The sequence below is a fragment of the Chaetura pelagica genome, unplaced genomic scaffold (assembly GCF_000747805.2).
Source record: "Chaetura pelagica isolate M959 unplaced genomic scaffold, ChaPel_1.0 scaffold725, whole genome shotgun sequence".
NCBI lineage: Eukaryota > Metazoa > Chordata > Aves > Apodiformes > Apodidae > Chaetura > Chaetura pelagica.
In genome coordinates, this window is record NW_009953490.1 from 896,729 (window position 1) to 916,681 (window position 19,953).

At 35.4% G+C, this 19,953-nt stretch overlaps 2 protein-coding genes across 3 annotated transcripts in view; one reads left to right on the top strand and one right to left on the bottom strand.

Annotated features, from left to right (window-relative positions):
- The window catches only part of SCYL2 (SCY1-like 2 (S. cerevisiae)), a 29,739-nt gene extending 14,643 nt beyond the window's left edge, over window positions 1-15,096 (bottom strand). The window contains exons 1-6 of one of the 2 annotated variants that reach the window (XM_009999030.1): window positions 14,891-15,096; window positions 7,220-7,392; window positions 3,823-3,967; window positions 3,079-3,228; window positions 2,314-2,535; window positions 1,343-1,459 (exon numbers count right to left, since the gene is read on the bottom strand). In XM_009999030.1, the coding sequence (XP_009997332.1) occupies window positions 1,343-1,459; window positions 2,314-2,535; window positions 3,079-3,189 (450 nt within the window). In that variant the 5' untranslated portion in view covers window positions 3,190-3,228; window positions 3,823-3,967; window positions 7,220-7,392; window positions 14,891-15,096. The remainder of the gene's footprint in view (window positions 1-1,342; window positions 1,460-2,313; window positions 2,536-3,078; window positions 3,229-3,822; window positions 3,968-7,219; window positions 7,393-14,890) is intronic. The other variant, XM_009999029.1, reaches the window with a different exon arrangement.
- A 2,158-nt stretch (window positions 15,097-17,254) lies between these two features.
- Window positions 17,255-19,953, top strand: part of DEPDC4 (DEP domain containing 4) — a gene marked incomplete at its 3' end in the record, with an annotated part of 27,873 nt that continues 25,174 nt past the window's right edge. Inside the window, exon 1 of the mRNA XM_009999044.1 lies at window positions 17,255-17,318. Within this exon, the coding sequence (XP_009997346.1) occupies window positions 17,255-17,318 (64 nt within the window). The remainder of the gene's footprint in view (window positions 17,319-19,953) is intronic.

The following is a 19,953-nucleotide window of genomic DNA, read 5'->3' on the forward strand; positions in this document are numbered from 1 at the left end:
CGTTCAAAAAATTGCACGGGTAGGATTCCTCCATCCTGCTGGCTCTCAGTTTTAGTGAGGGCTATTATTTCAAGTCTCATGGGCTTACATCAGTTAAAGACAAAGCATGGTCTCTCAGACAATTCAGAAACTTGTTTTCAGTTGAAAAATGTGTGCAAAACAGAAAGAATATAAAAACATTGAAGGAAGCTCTGCTATAAGACAGAAAGAGAAGCTGATAAGGGTAGGGCAATAAAGAAAATATGTAGAAAGTAGACTGGAGTAGAGCAATACAGAAGGAAAGACTATCAGCAGAGAATTGATGCTAGTCTACACTGTGGACTTCAATTCTGTCTTCTAGATCACATGCCAAGATGTATGTGATTGTGGAATTCTACACAGGGGTTAACACAAGCTAGTTAAAACTAACAAGGTAACACCTTGCCCATGACAAGCTCCATTTTAGCTCACATCATGCTCACAAGCCACTTTTGGAATTAAAGAACTAATACCTCAATCCTACAATTCAGGCTGCAGTGTAACCATGGTAAGAGAGACTTTATAAAACCATACTGCTTAATACAACCATTTACAGATTTGTCTGTTGTAGTCCTTCAGACAAGTGAGTTGATACATAAGTAAGATCTGCCAATTTCCTCACTCCCCATCTTTCAGCATGTATGTTGGCAGAAACATGATCTGCTACCCCTTCCTTCATTCATTGTTTCTTTCAACTGTTAAATACACTGTTTTCTCTCTCTGCGTAGAATCTTTATATAACAGGAAAAGAAGAAAATTGTTCAGCTAAACAAGTCTATAAGCAGGAACTTGAAAGGCTATCAGATATGAGAAAAGAGGGCATAAGACAAAGGAGGAATCATGTAAGTTCTACTTTCAGATATGAAAATACATTAAGAGTTTGTCAAATTAAACCTTAAACTAACCTACTTGCAATTTAAATTATTCTTCTTTATATTTAACAATACTCTGAAAATCATTAGCCAAAACTTAATCCTTACATTTATTGCCCCTTACAATTTTATGGTTTTAAAATCCTTCCAATACAGTTTTAAAGGCTGAATTGCATGAAAACATAGCATAGGAAATACTTCCAACTGCACTGGAAAACAACAAAATAGTGTTGCATTGAATGATTATTCTAAATTCTGTCTCAGCACCCACTTCTTCCATATTAATAAAGGTCGGCATCAGGACAACTTTTGGCATTAACTAACGTTATTTCCAAAACAGTAAAAAACTAAAATTACTAACAGGAAAACACTTGAAAATAGCTCTATTGTTTCTGCAAATCAAACACTATTTTTCCTCTTTCCTGTGGCTACTGTATTTTCCATGAACTGACCTTAGTCATTTGATCTGCGTCTGGTCGCACTGCTGGAGCTACATTTAAGAGCAGCTTTACATGTTCACGCACCTCCTCTGGTATATTCTGAAGATTACTGGAGCTTAAACGGCTCAGCTGCGTAATTGAAGCACATGAAGTCAGAACATGCTGCACATAACTATTTCTAAGATACAACAGGACTATATTTTGTCCTCTTGATGGTTTCTTTACCCACACCTTTGATATCACTCCCTTCTCCCCTTTTTTAACCCATTTGCTTCTGATTCCACTTAAGACTTCTTTCTGTCTCCCAACAGCCTACCTGCTTCAGGTCACATTTTCCTATTTCCAACTTCTTACTATGTTCAGGTTATTGGAGAACACAAACCCAGTATTTTTAAACAGGTACATGTTATTATCTGAGATGTTGACTACACACATAAAAATACAGTACATGCAATTAAGGCAATGGGCATTCAAAGTAGTTACGACAAGTTACATGATGTCAGATGATTCAGGTAACTGTCTTCTGTTAATATTCATAGCCCACAAAGAACGTGAAATAGCTGACGAGTAAGTGGATACCAATTGCAATGTCAAATCATGAAATCACTCTAAACTCAGCCATCTTCAGTGGTCCAATATAGGTCATTCACTGCTTTGTGTTTCACACTGTTCACCCCAACAGGTAATGTACTTATTCTACAAGACCAGCGTTCAACAAGTTTACAGAGAAATCACATAAAAAATGAAATTCGTAGTTTATAAAGTTGGTACATGTAACCCTCTCTACACATATGTTTAACTCCCATATTTTGCTAGGGTTCTTTTTTCTTGTAATAAAGAGAGCATACAAGGCAAGATACCATTACTGGACTGTTTATGTTGGAGCACTGGTATTGTGTTCTAAATACTTAAAATCTATTTTAAACCAGTAACTTTTCAAATATGAAAATCAATTAATAATAGTCACAAATACAAATAAATACCTGATCCAGCTGCCTACTAAAGCTTTTATAAATATCCTGCTTGTTGACCTCAAAAATTGGTTTCCCTTTGTTAAACACTGCATACATAACAGCTCCTAGAGAGTACATATCACTGGCTGTCTCACAGCTCACAGAGAGAATATATTCTGGGGCCAGATATTCAGGATTTGGAAGACACAAGGATGGCAAGTTTGGATCCCATTCTTTACAAGGGAACTTTGGCTAGAAGAGAAGGAAGTACATTTATTAGGGATTTTTAAATAAGACATTCAAACAGCAAAAATTAGTTAATGCACTCAAATTCAATTATGAATGGAACTAAAATGGAGTAAGGCAAAAACATTTAGAATCTGTGTCTGTAACTTAGAGTGATTAGTTGATGCTGTTAAGACTGAATATTAGAATTGTGAAGTGTCATGTAAAATAAAATTCACTCTAGGATGTAAAAACCAGGCACTGAGTGGATGCAACAGACTAAATTAGGAAGCTCTGCACGTCATCCAACATGCAAGTGAGCAGCAGTGGCACAGGCTTCAGCCTTTGTCTGAAACCATCACTAGTCTGTTTTGACTCCACTGAGCCAACTCAGACCAAAAGCAGCACTTCAAGTCCAGACCTGTTGCATTTGTTCAAACTTCCTGCCAACAAAATACAGAGGTGAATATTAAATAAATTCTTCTTTATTTAAATGCATGGTCATAAAATTAATTTCAGGCAAAGATCTGAATTTGAAATAGAATGACTATAAATATAAATATGCATTACCTCCTGTTCAGATGGATTGGTTGACTGGATGCAAAAATCAAAGCCCATAATTTTCCATGCCCCACTCTTATTCAAAATTATATTTTCAGGAGTAACATTTCCATGGACCATTTTCACACTGCTATGCAAAAATGACAAGCCTTCAGAAACCTGTTGATCAAAGATTATTATTTCGGATTAAATATTTCCTCAAATATCCCATAAGACTTAAAAAAAATTAATCTATTCCTGTCATAACAGTTAAATTGTTAAGTTATCTAAGAAACAATTTCTCACCATCATTTTAGGTATGTCTTAAAAATTATACATGAAGGATATTGAATAGAGATGGGTAATCAGCAGGTGAGATTACTAATGCCAATTAACTATCACAGCATAACAAACATAACAGCTTTTCAAAGTTGATCAACATGTTCACCAAATAAAATCTCAGAGTTACTGTTCCTCCACAGAAGATAAGCAGAAGGTTCACATATGGTAAACACAGCTGTAGCACACACATTTATATGGAAAATAAAAATTCATTCAATTTTGTATTTACATGCCAGGATAAGAAAAACCAGAAGCAACTCAGAGCCTCCAGTGTTCATCCTCTTTTATACTTACAGTGACTAGGGCACTATCATTTTTCATTTCTCAATTATTTTATGTACTAAAGGAAAACTTTGGCAGTTTACAAACTTTATAAAACTATCAGTAATGCTAAAAGCACAAGAAAATTATAAAGACAATCTTGTGTCATACCTGAAGCAAACCATATTTGGTCTCCACATCATAAAGTTTGTATTCTTTAATGTCAGATGGTAAAGGAGAAGGTAGGTTGTCCCAGCTACCAAGAACATTGGCTAAACTGGCACAGACTGGTTCTGTACAAAATGCCAAGCAATCCCTATAGTGGAAATACATAAAAACATTTCCTGTAAATAATGGCAATACATCTCTTTACTGTGATAAAAGAACCATACAAACATCATATTAGACATTACCAGAGCCCATGGTTCTACCTAACAATGTTACATTTCAGGTTTTGAATCTTTATATAATTATACTAGAGAGAAATATATAAATGTCTGAAGTATTTTTAAAAAATGGAATATAGAAAGCAACATATTTTACTCTCTAACATTCACATACATCACTAGTGATGCACACAATGTTTCACAAAAAATTATAAGAAACCAAAGCTTTTCTTGACCCTATCCAGGAAAATAAAACCAAATAATTCTTACTATTATTAAAACTTGTAAAATCAGGCTTTCAGCTCTTCCTGCAACTGGCATATCCCCAACTGAAGCAACACTTAATGTGGTCAGACAACAATCAGAAACAAAATTAATAAAACAAAAGGTAGCACCTGAATATTCTTTTACTTTGCAAATAAATAGAAGAGGTGCAAAGACAAATATTCTTGGTTTTAACACTGTGCTTCAAAATTTTGAAGTCGTGAAAACAATGTATGCCTCAGTATCCCATTCCCATTTTTGTTTTTTTTCAGACAGCATTACATGGATGGTAGCACACATTCCTGGTTTAAGAATGGGTAATTTGTGGGAAGAATAAATACAGCATCAGTATGAACACAGAAAACTGAGACTGAGTAACAGTAATAAAGACGTATTTTTTAATATAGACAAGAAGACAGAAGTTTAACTTCTTGATCATTCCATAAAAACATCACAGAAGACACATTGCCTCAGCATGAAACTACCACATAGGTTTTATGTATCTCAATAATTAAGCTTGCTCTTTGAAGCAAAAACATGGCTGATGAAATATGCAAATATCTTATTACTTAAAAGATTTTAGTTTTACTTTAGCTTTCTCTACTGCCTTTCTGAAGGAAAAACAACTGTAAATTAAAATACTTTGAATCATTCATGTCAGCCAACCTGACAGAACATTTTTCTTTGGTGTCCTTCCCACCATTCCATTCATGCTCTTCATGTTTCCAGTAACACAACTTGGGCTACAAAACCTGGTTTTGTAGTAATCCCAAGGAAGAATCAGAGAACAGAAAGACAAAGTCCTTGATTTTCAGTCTGACTTCAATTTTACCATAGATCTCATACATTTAGTTATGGTTAAGGCATAACGATAGAAAATAGCTAGGGAAAAGTTATTCAGTGTTTTTCGTAACATAAACTCTCTGATTGCTGTTGTTTTGAAGGAACAAAAGAATAGCTGTTTATTTTTTACTTCAAGAGCTTATTAAATAAGGAACCAAACCAGAGTAACAGACGGATGAGGCAAATCTACTTAAAGCAACTGAATAATGCAGAAGCTGATGTCTGCCATACAGTGCAGCATCTTCAACAGTTCCCTGAGTAATATCAAAATGGAATTCAAGCAACATAATCAAAAGGAAATAAGTTAAAAATAAAAATTATGACAAAAAATGCTCATGTTTTGAGAAAAACTGCAACAGATGGAATGTCCAGTAAATTAAGCATCTAGGACTTCCCACACAATTTCATTTTTAATGGGTAGTAATGACATTATGAGTGAACTTGTAATTTGTTTTTTTTTTTATTCTTTTCTCTATCTACTTCAGCTCTGCAGGTAAACCAAGTACCCTTTGCCTCACAAAGAAGGAATATAGAGTGACTTGCAAGCACTTCAACACAAAGGTATGTTATTTTGGAGACACAAAAAAAGACGAGGTACAGTCTAGCTAGAAGGAGCCAATCTGTAAAGATTCACAGTTTTACAGAAATCACCAAGCATGCTTTCACAAAGTTACATACACAACTATTCTAAGCAAACTTTTCTTTTAGGAACCCCTTCCAAAAGCCACTACATCAGTTTATGGCACAGAAAGCAACTGGACAGGTTTTGTGCCACTGGTGTTTCTATCAGTAGCTGAGTGTGCCAAGTATGCACAGAACACTAGGAGCAAAGCACAGGACATGACTAAAAATTCACAAATGAGAACTCTGACATAACTACACCGTTTATTTTACTAAAAGGCCTAAATTCTTCAAAAAAAGAACACCAAAGCTTTCTTAAATCTCCAAGGTATGAATCTGAGCCTTTTCTTCTGATGTGCAGAAAACAGGGGAAGAAAGATGCACTTTCTGAGTCAAGTGAAATACTGTGACAACTTCATAAACTACACTCCGAGATTCACCTGCACACACTATGACTGTGATGACCTTAGGCCTTTTAGTGTGCAAAGGTTTATTTACTGTTGTAGAGTACTGAGAGCTGCCTCCAACTACCTAAATTAATCTTCCTTAGGCTTTTGTGACAGTATACTGAACCACAGGGGCAATGACAGCTTTGAACACTTGTTAATGTAAAATGTGCTTAATACTGGAGGAAAGATATACATGAATATGCAAGTATGATTTGATCTAAGAAATCTTTGCCCAAGTAGGCATTGCAAAGATGAAGAGGCATTCCTACAGTATTGTCAGCTCCCAGAAGCCAGGACATTTGGAAAAATGCATCTTGACTGACACAAAAAAAAAGAGAAGTTTGAAATGTAATGTACATTCATCTTTCTTAGGCTACAATTTAGAACAACTATGGAAAACAAACTTCTAAAATCTTCATTATCTTGCTCAATAAGATTTCAGTTTTATTTTCAGCTGTATCAGCTTTCTGTTTTAACATGGAGCCTTCAATTTAATTGTTAGATTTAGCGTGCTGTCATCACTGCGGCTGAATGATAAATCCGTAAGACTAACTCATTATTGTGCCTAGTGACCAACTTTACATAAACCAAATAAGCACTACAAAGACACACTCCCTCGACTGGCATTTGAGGATCTTTTAAACTCATATGTGGCCGCAACACATATAATTTACCAAAGATCTCCAATACAAATGCATGAAAAACCTTTTGAAAGAAAACAATTTTTAAGAGATTTCTTTAAAAATTTACATATATCAAACTACCAAATTTTCATGCTGTAAGGGTCATGTATAAACTGGACTAAGATCACAAAAGAGATTATGAATTAGATTCACTAGATTCACAACAAAAGTGCTTGGGAGGAAAAAATTCTGGGGGTGGGGTGAATATCATTCTTACATGAGTAAATACAGTGACCTTGAATCTCCTCAGATATATGTGTTGAATGTTCCAGATATTTTATGTCCAACAACAAAACAATGATCAAGAAAGTCTGTTCTCAACTTTACTACAGCTTACCTGGATTCTTCCAACGGATGTTGAACAGTAAGTAATCGAGGGTGTCGAAGCCTGGTTAGCTGTTGAACACCTCGTTTTAAAGAATCAATAATCTGATCCTTTTCAAATTTTTGATACTTGTCTATTAGCTTCTTATCAAAGACAAATACAGCCACTTCCTAGAAACAGGTAACAAAATTCACTCAGTATAACATAGCCAAAACCCAAGCCTATACGCAATTACATAAACACACACACATTCTTTGAATCAACAGCACAATCCCACCAATGCAGTAAGTACTTCAATGTATATGCATATACACTTATTTATTGTCCTTACTCTGTCCCAGTCATAGTCACACAGGTTACTGTATATAACCTCTGGAATATATATTATAATAGTTAAGGTTCTTAGCTTACAATCACTAATATATAATTTATAACCACTATCTACACAGTGACAAAGCAGCAGACCCATAGGACAGAAATCACCTTGATTATAAGTAGATAAAAGCATTTACAGCAACTATGAACAATTACAATATTCTGAGCATATATGAGCTCATCTGACAGTAAGTATATCAAGTGGTGCTTTATTAAACCAGACCCTTTCTCAGTGTTTTGCTCCAAACCAGTATGATCTACATTAAACTAGATATTCATGAAAGACAATTATAGTCACAGTAATCAGTCTGATTAAACCATTCACATGACAAAACATGAACAATTTTCCAGTACTTAAACATGTGTAAAAAGTCCCAGAAATGTGGTAATGTTGAAGACAGAAAAAACAGTACTTCCAACCAAACTTTACAAATTAAGTGGGAGAAAAATAAGGCATTTACATGAAACTTTGAAATTACAGAGGTTGATGTGAAATAAAAAATTAGATTACATCACCATCTTGGAAACAATTAAATAGAAATAAACCAACTGAAGAAAAAAGGAGTTTAAAACTTTCTCAAGAAATTGAGACACTTTTATACTCCTACAACAGCATTATGAATAATAATAAAGGTTAGAAACCAGTAGTAAATAATATGAAAATATAACTTTCAGTCCCAAGACAATGTCTAGGCTATAGGATGTTTATGTTATAAAATGTATCACATTTTATAACCATGATTCTAATTAACATCTCACATGAACAGATACATTATTGATTACAAAAAACAAAAATGTATCGAAATAGGCTACAGAAAATAAGAAATTCAGTCAACACACAAAAAATTGATTTGTATTTTTTAGCTGTACCTATTTCATTAAGCCATTAGCAGGTTCTATAACTAACTCAAGCAAGTACACTTCCTTGATTGGGCCCACACCAGATCTTTGCTCCAACTCTTAAGTGTGATGGATCAAACATTAAGTTTGACACAAGGCAGGGAGGAACCAATGAAACAGGATAGTAGACATATACTATACCAAATATACAAAACCACACATTTTCCAGTACAAAGTGTGAATGTATGGAGCAGTACATGACCAGTAAAATGTTTCAAACTAATCCAGCACTTCTGAAAGCACTACTGTTGTTGTGAAAAGACTCAGAGAGTGAATATTCAAATTCTATAGTATGGGACATCAGCCATAATTTGAATATTTTACAATGGCTATAAATAGGTTCTATTGGTGCTTGCTGCAATCCTGCATGGTTTGTTTGAAGTTTGTCAGAATTTTTACATATCCAAAATTAGCTCACATTTAAGTAGGTACATGAATTTGTAGGATTCTAGGTATGAAAATGATCATACAAATTTTGTAGACTTAGTTATTGTGGAGTGTCAAGAATTAAAATAATTTGAGCTGTGTGACAACTTGATTTTAATACCTTCGTTTTCATGTAACACATCTGATAAAAGAAAGCATTCAGCCTTTTCTGTCTGCTCCTGGACATGAAGATGTTAAACATTTTCTCATACTAATAACTAAAAATATGTAATTCTGAAATTCAATGCTATAATCAACATTGATTTTTATATGCAGCATACCTTATCAACAATATAATATCTTAAGGCACACAAGTCACCAGGTATTGTACAAAAAAATGAAGAAATAGATGAGTCATGGGCCATAGAACCCATTCTCAATGCACCAAATTTACTGAAGCTACATAGTACACTCAGAAACATTTAAGAGTGTTCATTGTTTTATGGTGTGTGAACCAAACAACCCTGACAATTTTTGACTGTGAACACATAATTTCTGTTTTTCCTTTTCTGTTTTACAAGAACTGATATTCAACCCCAAAAAGGAGGGTACCTGATAAGGATTCCATTTCCTGTAATTACTTTCATGGAAGGTCTACTGAGATGAAAGCCTGGAAAGGCTTACACAGTTACTGCTTCTTTTAACTGAAATCTCTAGAGGAGCTTCCACTTTATTTTTTTTCCTTTTATTGGTTTGAAGGAAGAGTAGCTTCTTTCTACAGATAACTACTTGTTACTTAACTCTGCAGTTGTGTTGTAATTGCAACTTTGTGACATATTAAAAAAACATAAACTGATGCTTTCCTCAAAGAAAGTCCAAAAGTAGAGACAAAACAACCCTTTATCCTTCTTTAATTACACAAATGCTAATTCCTTATGTGACAGGAAGGATACACACCTTGCTCAACACGCTTTTGTCTAAACACACTGTACTGATAATGCTACTATCTGGGTTAGGAAATATAGACAAATACATAGTGGACTGGCCACTTAAAGAGACCAAAGTTTAAATCTTAGTTCTGTTCATCAGCATCACTAGTTCACACCTTCTATCACACCTCCCATGTGTTTCCTCAAGGGGGTTAGGTAAAGCTCAGCAATGACACTGAGACAGTTGTATGCTATGATGTGTGCCATGTAAATATCTGCCAGGAAGAAGATCTTCAAGAAAACATCTATTGTTACTGCCAAACATTTAGAATTCTATCATGAATCTGGAAAGATCAGTGTTGAAGTCCTACAGTACCTTCACCAAGGAATTAAATGTCACAACATGCAAGACACAGAACATGGTTTATCTGGCTTATAACCTTAATAACTCATCTAGAACTCTTTTAGACACTAAACAGAAATCTGTAAATCGGTTCCCTTTGATTATGCTCATGCATTTCAGGGGAACCCTGATGACTATTGTCTCCAAGACCTGGTACGCACTAATATATGCCTTCATGCATGTTTTTATATCCTTGTAGTTTTAATCAATAAATGCCCCAATTTCCTTTTTACCAACTTCTTTGGACAGTCTTCCTTAGTATTGGGTCTTGACAAGATTAATTAACTTTCTTCACAGCATCCCATATCATGCTGTGTTTTAGATTTGTGGCTAAAACAATGTTCATAACACACCAATGTTTTGACTGTTGCTGAACAGTCTTTGCAAAGGGCCAAGGATTTCTCTTTTTCACACTGCCCACACTCTGCTGTGGGTAGGCAGGAGACTGGGATGGGACATGCCTGGGACAGTTAACCTGAACTGGTCAAAGGGTTATTCCATATCAGGTAATGTCATGTTCACTGCTAAAAACTAGGGCAGAGAAAGAAGGGGGAGGGGGGTGAGTTGCCTCTAAAATGGCTGTTGTCTAGCTGAGCATCAGTCTGCCTATGGGATGTGGTGAGAAATTTTGTTTTGCTTGGGTTTTTCCCCTCTTCTTTCACCTATGAAACTGACCTATGAGTTTTCTTGCTTGTCTTCTTCCTATTTTCTGCCCTCATCCTGCTGGGACTGGGGAAGTGAGTGAATAGCTGTGTGGGTGCTTGGTTGCTGGTGGAGGTCAACCCACTACATCCTCTTAAGTCCATTTGCTATCCTGCATTCCTTATGAAACACACACCAGTTTGAAACACGCGCTGACAGTTTAAAACGTGTCCTTTTTTACCCATATAAATACCTTATGAACCAAAGAGAATGTAAAAAGCTACTAATTCTAGCCAATGCAACTGCTAAAAAAAAATAAGAAAGGAGCAAGGGGAGAAAGAAAGAATTTTCAAGCAAGTCCTACTTTTTTCTCATGCAAGGAAAAAGTACTGCTGATGTCCATGAACAAAAGCCATGGCCAAGGGAAAGAAATATAAATAGTACACCTATCCTTGATGCTTCTTAGCAAGGCTGCGCTCCATCACTTCTGGTCTAGCCCTTGATGTCCCCTGCCCCTAGCAGAAAAAGGCAACCAGGCAACAAAGGCATGTCATGCTTTCTCTCCTGCCCCCAAGAGGAACTCAAAAATTCAGAAATACTGGGTTTGTGTGTTAAAAAAGATGCAAACAAAATTTAAAAGTATTCTAAATTAAAGACTAAACTAAAAGCGGTGGAAATGTAATAATGGAATAGCTATACCTCTTCCTATTCATCTCACTGGATATTGAGAAAACATGTTAACACCACCAGTAAAACAGTCAAGCATTCTAGTGATGAATACTACAGAAATTTAAATAATTTTTTCAATGACATTTTGAATAGTTTGGAGTAATAATGCCAGAGACTAAGTACAGAACAATAAGGGGAAAAAAAAACACAAACCCAAAAAAAATCACACACAAACAAAAAACTTCAGAAAGTATTTAAAAACTACAGTTCCCCATCTATCCTGGGAACTGAATGATATCATGCTGTCACAGAAAAAAATCAAATGCGATTATGTTAAAGACTAAGTCAGGAACAGAAAAGCAGAGGAAACAGTGTAGCAGTCATAGTGCTTGATTTTAGGAACTTTTATTTCCCTCTCATTTTTGTTCTCTCTTTTACTCATATGCACTCCTATATTATAAAACGAATAATCAAATGTAACTCAATATGCAAACACATGATGTTTTACCAAAGCCTCCCACTGTTCAAAGCAAAACAGTCTCTAAACTAAATACTGTAAAGCATTCCAGTATTACTCTGGTATTTTGCCAGATGTTGTTTTACCTCCAGCTTTTTTTAGAAGTTTGCCCAGGATTTTTTATAACCCTACTTTCCCATCTGTTTGTTTCAGTCACAAGGTATTCAATACAACTTCTGCAGTTCTTAAATTAATTAGTCTTTAAAGCTTGAATAGTGGGAAGCTTTCATTTCAGAGCTACTGTATGCACAGCCAAAACAACAGAAATCTGTCTTAAATACCATTAGTATATTTAGCACTACCACAATAAAAGTTAAACATGACTGCAGCAGTCTTGAAGTGCAAACCATTATCTCCTAAATTCTGCTAGCTTTTATGACTGAGCTGCCAACAAGAACATTAAGTGACATAATCCCACCTATTTCTTCATGATCGCACTTCCGAAGCAAAACGGACAAGTGACATATTATGTCAGAGAAAAATAAAAATACAAGTGCATAAAGACTAATTTAACAAATCCAAAATAAGCAGAAGTACATACTGTAAAATTAGCAGCATGTTACTTCATGTATACAGATACAACTAGAAAGATTCATAAAACTGTCAATAAAATGGAGGAAATCAGCTATCAAATAGCAACAGTCAAACATATGCACACAGGTAATTTCCTCATATCATGTTAGGCTGTTATTCACTCACCTAAAAACTAAGCAAGAAAAGACACACACAAAAACTCCAAACAAACAAACAAAAAAGCCCCAAATTGAAACATTTAGAAATCCAGGATATCCAGCAAGGCAAAAACTTTGCAGAACTATGAAAAGAGTAATTAAATCATACATATCTACAGAGATGGGATATTTTTAACTGTCCACTGACTTTAAAAAGGAATCAACTTCTGCAAGACTGGTTGGTGACTTCCATTTGTCTTGAAAAGATTTCTGATCAGCTCTACTGCTGTAATACTAAACCCCCAAATTTAGTTATTTTATCTGGAGACAGTGATTTAAATTATTACTTGTGTTGTTGAAAAGTGACAACAACACAGGCAATTGAGCCTGTACATCCTGCTTGTCTGATCATGATATACATGTACTGTAAAAAAATCTAAGTGCTTGTAGCTTCAAATTAGATATATACATTTGCAACACAGCAAATATGTACATCACTTCACAAAAGTGACTGCTACCAAGCGGTAAATGACAGCCAGTCACTTCCACACTGCCTGGACAGCATTCAAAAGGTACATGTAAAAGACATTAAAAATAATGTTAAATAACAGATACATTGCAATACAACACAACATAAATTGATTGCATTGCTGCATAGTTTCATTTTGCAAAGGCAAACTGAATGTTGGCATGATGTTAACTAACCAGTAATATTAATAATAAATGGTAATCACCAGCCAACTAAAACAACTGCTACTTTATTTTTAGTGAATAAGGATGGCATAAAAATTTACAGAAAGATTTGAGGGTTTACAGATATATAAACAGGATCATATACGGTAACATCTGAACTAAAACTCTGCAAAATCATTGGTCAGAGCACCGCTTCAAAGCTTGAAAAACATGACCGACAGGAACCAAGTTACACACAATGAAATAAACCTGTTACAACTCTCTAGACCCTCAAAACTACACCTGGTCAAAAAAAAACTAAAAAAACTATCATGTTTTCAATGTTACAACTTCTTCAGTTGAATAAGACAAAAAAACCAAAACACAACCCAAACAACTGATACATTTGTAAACTCAGTAAACACTAGACAGATGCTTGAGACTATGGAAAAAGTACCTGCTTAATGTTACTCAGATTCTGTCACAATCAGATAACGCAATTCTCCACAGATTATTTATCCTATGCAGTATATTTCTTCTCTATTTGCTACAGTTTATTTTCTGTCAATCTAACAGATTGTAGATACATTTTCCAAATTTGTTCCTTTGTATCCATTTCTTTTTGGTACACCTGTAGGAAACTGATTTACTGTCTAAGTGACTTCACATCATTTCAGCATCAAGTTTAACTGAAGGCCATAATGTATTCACTCTCATATGAATTAACTGAAAATTCAGTTTCCTCTCCAAGTTTGAAAAAAGACTTCACATTTCTGCAGTACAACAAAATAATTTTCTATAATAGCAGTTCTTCAACTCTGCTTCTAGCAAGCCATCTTCCAAATTCACAACGCCACTTTCACTCACACGTGACTTCAACAGCCAAAACCTTATATTCAAGTGCTCTAAATCTTAATACTTTAAGGAAACTAAAAGGGAACAAGACATATCTGAAAGTAGCAGAGGGAAGGCACAACTCACTTCCTCCACAATCTCCTCTATCCTGTTACTGTATCTCATGACTTAACATTTCTAACCCCTCAATTTCTGTATGAAATTTCTGCATTTTAGGTGAGCAAAAAACTACAGTCTCTTCTGCTGAAAACAAATTATGCACACTTTATGATTATTTTAAACTGTAAAAACCAGTACTGCTACCAAAATAAATAATAACTGCAAGATAAAAAAATAAAATGGGGAACTAATCCATGTTAAAACAAGCTTCTTCCTTCTTGTCAGATCAGTTTTAACTCAGATTAATTCTTGATTTTGGTTTTGAACTGTATGCTATGAATGCAGAACCACTTCTTTCTTGAGCAGGGAACACGTAAAGCAACTATCACTTACATAGTTGAGAACATTCTGTTTAAATACTGTTGAGTTCTTAATTTCATTTTACTTACAGCAATACCTTTAGCATTAGTCTATCCTGTTGGATTTTGTTTTTAAATGCCATTTACCAGCTGCTCCCTTCAAGTCTGTCATCTAATGCTTATAAACTTAGGTCTTAACTTGACAACCCACCTGTTTTGTTGATTTTTTAGTTCCATTAAATATCTTCCAAGCAAGACCGTTACCACCACTGGCAATATGTCGGCCAACATCAAATTCCCTGGTAACAGGATTTCCCATGACTGCACTGGTGACATCAGCCGTTACCTTTGTAACGGTACTCTTCAATTTATTCAGCATGGACTCCATTGTCTCAGATGTGCACCAATGTATTACTCTACAAAGACAAGAAAAAAAGCACTTCATAGTCCTCCCACAATTTCTGTTAACATAAGAAGCATGTTGTAAACTGTAACAGCTAACCAAGGATCCAACAGGATACAGGAGTAACCCAGAAAAATAATACTGAAATATAACTTCAAGGTCTTTGCAGTTACACATATTCACACTGCATGCACATCTCTCCCTGCACATGCTTGGGGATTGTATGTCATTGCTTCTACTTCTTCTCATAAACTTCTCAGTCACTTGATCACTCTTCATTAGATCTAACAATGCAAATAAGGACTGAGAACTTCATCCATTTCTTGAAAATTAGCAACTGAATAAAGCAGAGAATCTATAAACTGCTCCCATGAAGGGACAGATTCACACCTTGTATATCAATATCAACAAAGAGAACCAAATATTTTCTGAAGGGAGGGATTGTTTAAGATCCCAGATCAGCAAAAGAAGAGATGTGTATTACACATAAGACAAGTAGAAAGTATGTTCTCTCCTACATTGTGACCGTCAAAATACAAGCTTAAAATTCAGTACTTTGCCCAGCAGAGTGCTGACATTAGTATTAGAAATATCTAAATATTAATGAACTTAAGTATTAATCAGAGGCCACAGGGGAAGGAAACAAGAAAGAATTTTTTTATCCTTTATTTTAACAAAATTCTACAAGGAAGTTTATATATCACCTTACAAATTTAAGAGCTAAAAGACTGTGGCAGCTGAAAATTTAGTTCCTCTTTTCCTGTACTGTGTACTTCCAGTTTAAAAATCTTTCCCTGTACTGTGTACTTCCAGTTTTCCAAGTAGTGATAATTCGTTCCAAAAGAACCTGACTTGGTAGTCTGCCAGACAGAAGTTCTGAATCCTATGTCCCATTTATAAAATGGTCTCTGCTAACGGATACACAAGAAAGAATGACGACAGGAAAGAAAACATGAGGAGGGGGAAAGAAGAAGAGATAGACAGACACTTTTCCTTATTGGTGTAAGAAAAGATGGAAAGAGAATGCAAGAATTAATTATTTCCTGGAATTAGTTTTACATGGTATATTCAAAAGCAACATTTAAGGATATTTCTTCATACTTTTTCAAATAAGGTGTGAGGAGTACTGATTTCTTCAACTTATAGTAAAATAAACATAAGATAGCACACCAGCAAATGCACTGAAATCTGCAGAAATACTGTTTTAATTTATGGCCTTATTTACCAAATACTAATTTCATTTGCATAATTCACATAAAATTACTTCTTTGAAAAACAGAGAATGTTATTCCTATTCAAATGGAAGTGACAAGATTCTGTTGTGATGAAGATTATATTTTCCATGTCATAGTAACAACAACAAAAGAAGCAGAAGGCACTAACAAATAAACCAATGAGCATTGGGACTAATTAGCCCCAGTGTCCCACTGATGTGAGATGCTTGCTTATATGAATTAAATCTCTTCCCTCTGTATTATATACCTTTATGAGGCAATGTTCTGGCCTACAGAGATTATCTGGTGTCTATTAATACAAGCACTTATGCCACACCTTTATCCACATTCAAAACACCAATGGAGTTGATTTTTTTCCTTTCCACAGCTTCTGAGTCTCATAGAACCTGTAGCAACTTACTTTTGACACCTGCATAGCTCAGTCCACCTTGACTGAAATCAACCACACTAAATTATTTGGATATGCACATCCTCCCTTCCTGGTACTATAGATATGATTCCATTAGAAATCAAAACAAATAATCTGCTTAGTATTAAATTGGAAAGACAGACTTGTTTTCTAAAAGAAGTAATAAACTAAGCAAAACTTCCTAAAAAGTTCTATGAGTTACTGAACAATTCAATCCTGTGTAGATGTATGCACAGTGCTGGAAGCAACATAGCTACATTGCTCTGACTTGGCTGTTGTTGCAGTTATATCCCATCTTCAGCATTCTTTCATAGTGAAATGTAGAAATACACTCATGCTGTGGCTCCATAGATATTTCTCCAACTTCCGTTTCAGCTGTGACACAACTTCATGCTATTAAAAGGAGAACCAGACCAGGAGTTTTACAAAAAATTTAAAAAGAAAGGTATCTGGCTGCAAATATCTTGATCTTGCAAAAACTCAACTTTAAAATCTGAAATAGTAGTTATGGCTTCAATGTGACTACGCATGAGCAGAACCAGATACGACTGCAAGCATATTCAGGGTGGAGTTAGTCTTAATTATGGGGAATGTGAGTTTTAGATATAAGAAGCTGAGTCCAAATACAATGAGACAATCTTAAGAATAATTAAGTACTTACTTGGTATATATTAAGTGTTTTGTTGAGAATATAGCTGGAAATTCCTTTATTACGTAATTCCTTTATTATGTAACTTAATTACAGTACATAATGTTCTATTTCACAGAATCACAGAATGTTAGGGGTTGGAAGGGACCTCTGAAGATCATCGAGTCCAACCCCCCTGCCAGAGCAGGACCAAAAAAACTAGGGCAGATCACTGAGAAAGGCATCCAGACAGGTCTTCAAAGTCTCTAGAGAAGGAGACTCCACAACCTCTCTGGGAAGCCTGTTCCAGTGCTCTGTAACCCTCACAGTAAAGAAGTTCTTCCTCATGTTGAGGTGGAGGAAGATTTTTTCAATATATTAATTCTATTTTATGAATTGTTCTATAGAAAAATGCATGCAATTCTTAACTGTGCAGCCCAAGACCAAACTGTTGTTAGACATAAGCCAATATTCCTCCATAAACGAACTTTTCATTAACCTGACAAATAGGTAAAAACAAGAATCATGGAGTATTATGAATAGGAACTATAGGTATTTCCAGCTCTGAGATTTTATTCTGCAACTATTCCACCAGGCAAACTCTATATGCTAAAGAACTATAAAATCAATCCTAATAAGTTTAAGATAACCACAAGTTTAATTTATTTGTTTTTAAAGCTTGTGCTTTTTTGCATTTTCATTCATTCCCAGCCATCAAATCCTCTCTAATATCAATGCAACACAACCTTTTGTTAGAATTCTCAAAATGAGACATTGTGCAAGATTAATTGTAGAGCTAGTATGAAGAAAATGCATGTGCATTGAACATACATATGTTCAAATTCCTTTCTATAAAATTGAAAGGAAGGTTCTCTATACAAATGGTGGAAAAATGGTGTAGTACTGATTAAATCAGAAGTGCCCTCTGCTGTGGGTGACAGGCTAACTGCAGTGAGAAGCCTGAAAAAGCCACTAGGTGAGAACGATAACAGCATTCCAGTGTCTGAAGGCTTAGGACTTAAAAAAGCAAGCCTGGTAGGCCCTGTCCAACCTGTTCCTCTCCAGCTTGACAGTATACAATCTACTGTTTAACTTAGCTCCTGAGTAAGGAGTACTAAGAAACTAACTTCCCAATATGCAGCTCGGGCTTTAAGTTTATGTCCATCTAACACTGTAAATTTGTAGAAATCCTCACGTCAGCATTTGAACTGTAATCTAAAATTGTGCATTTCTTTTGCTGTATAAAAACTATTGTTATTACCAACTCCAGTAAAAACTCAACATATGTCACCAGGAACAATGTACCTAGAAAGTTCATGCAAAAAAAAATTAACTGCTTTGGATAGTATCTGTAACACTACAAATTATTATATATTAACCACATCCGAAATACACAATGTTCATTATCAACTGTATGAAAACTGGTTTGTTTCATTCTTTTAAGACTGAACGAGTATTTATAGAAAATATAACCACCACGGGCCAACAAAGCAAGTCAGTCACCCACAATGAAACTTTCAGGTTAAAAGGTAATACATGAAAAAAGTACAAGATCTTAAGAGTAACAATGCCTAGACATTCAACACAGGACATGCAGCAAATGTTTAAGAACTCTGATTTCTTCCTCTTCCCATTTCATGGGTAACATTAACGCTACTGATACGAGGTCCATGAAACCTGGCACTAATCCTAAACAGAAATCCAGATGGTCAGTGTCTTGTCTTTATTAATTCCCCTCACAGTCAACAATGATCTTTATGCTGCTGTACATCAGCACAATGCTGAGTTAATTGCTCAGCAAGGTTGTATGCAACTCTCAACACAGCAATAAGAAACAAGCCAGAACATTAAAAATGTTGAAACAGAGTAAAATCAAAACAAAGATTCCTCACCACTCTTTGATTCTCACTCAGGTAGAACAACTGCATGATTTGAAATTACAAATTTATCCTTGAACTAATGCATAGCTTCATCTGATGCCTGGTTATAGGTGCACACTGTACAGCACTGTACACTGTAACAGAATTTTGACCTATAACAAGTTGGGATTCCAACTGAACCAAGGCAGCAGGCAGGTGCACAGGCACTTCATACCATCCAACTCAAAATTCCATCCGATCCACCTGACCCAAACAATAATGAATTCACAGAAGAAACAGATGGCAGATAAAAAACAAGCTCCAGGAAAAAAAAAAAAAAAAAAAAAGGAAAACCAACAATCAAACCAAACAAAAAAACCAAAACAAGCAAAAAAAAAACCCACAAAATATTTTTTGGGCACAATCAAGCTTCTACATGTGCTACAAAACCAACAGCAGGATCAAACACAATGATGCACTGTGCATGGTGTAACTGCCTGAGCATATGTCACCTTCATGGTTTCTTTCAGCGTTGTGGCAACGAGCTGCAACTGAAACCCAAACCTCACGGAACAAGATCCATGTATGAGGATCTGTTCATCTCCTGCTACAGGACAAACCCACCCACGCAACCCACACGCCGCACCAACACCTGGACTCTCTGGGGAACCACTCCCGCCCAAGTATTTACTGTTATTTAAAGCGAGACGGGACGCGCAGCGCTCCCCCGAGGAACCCCC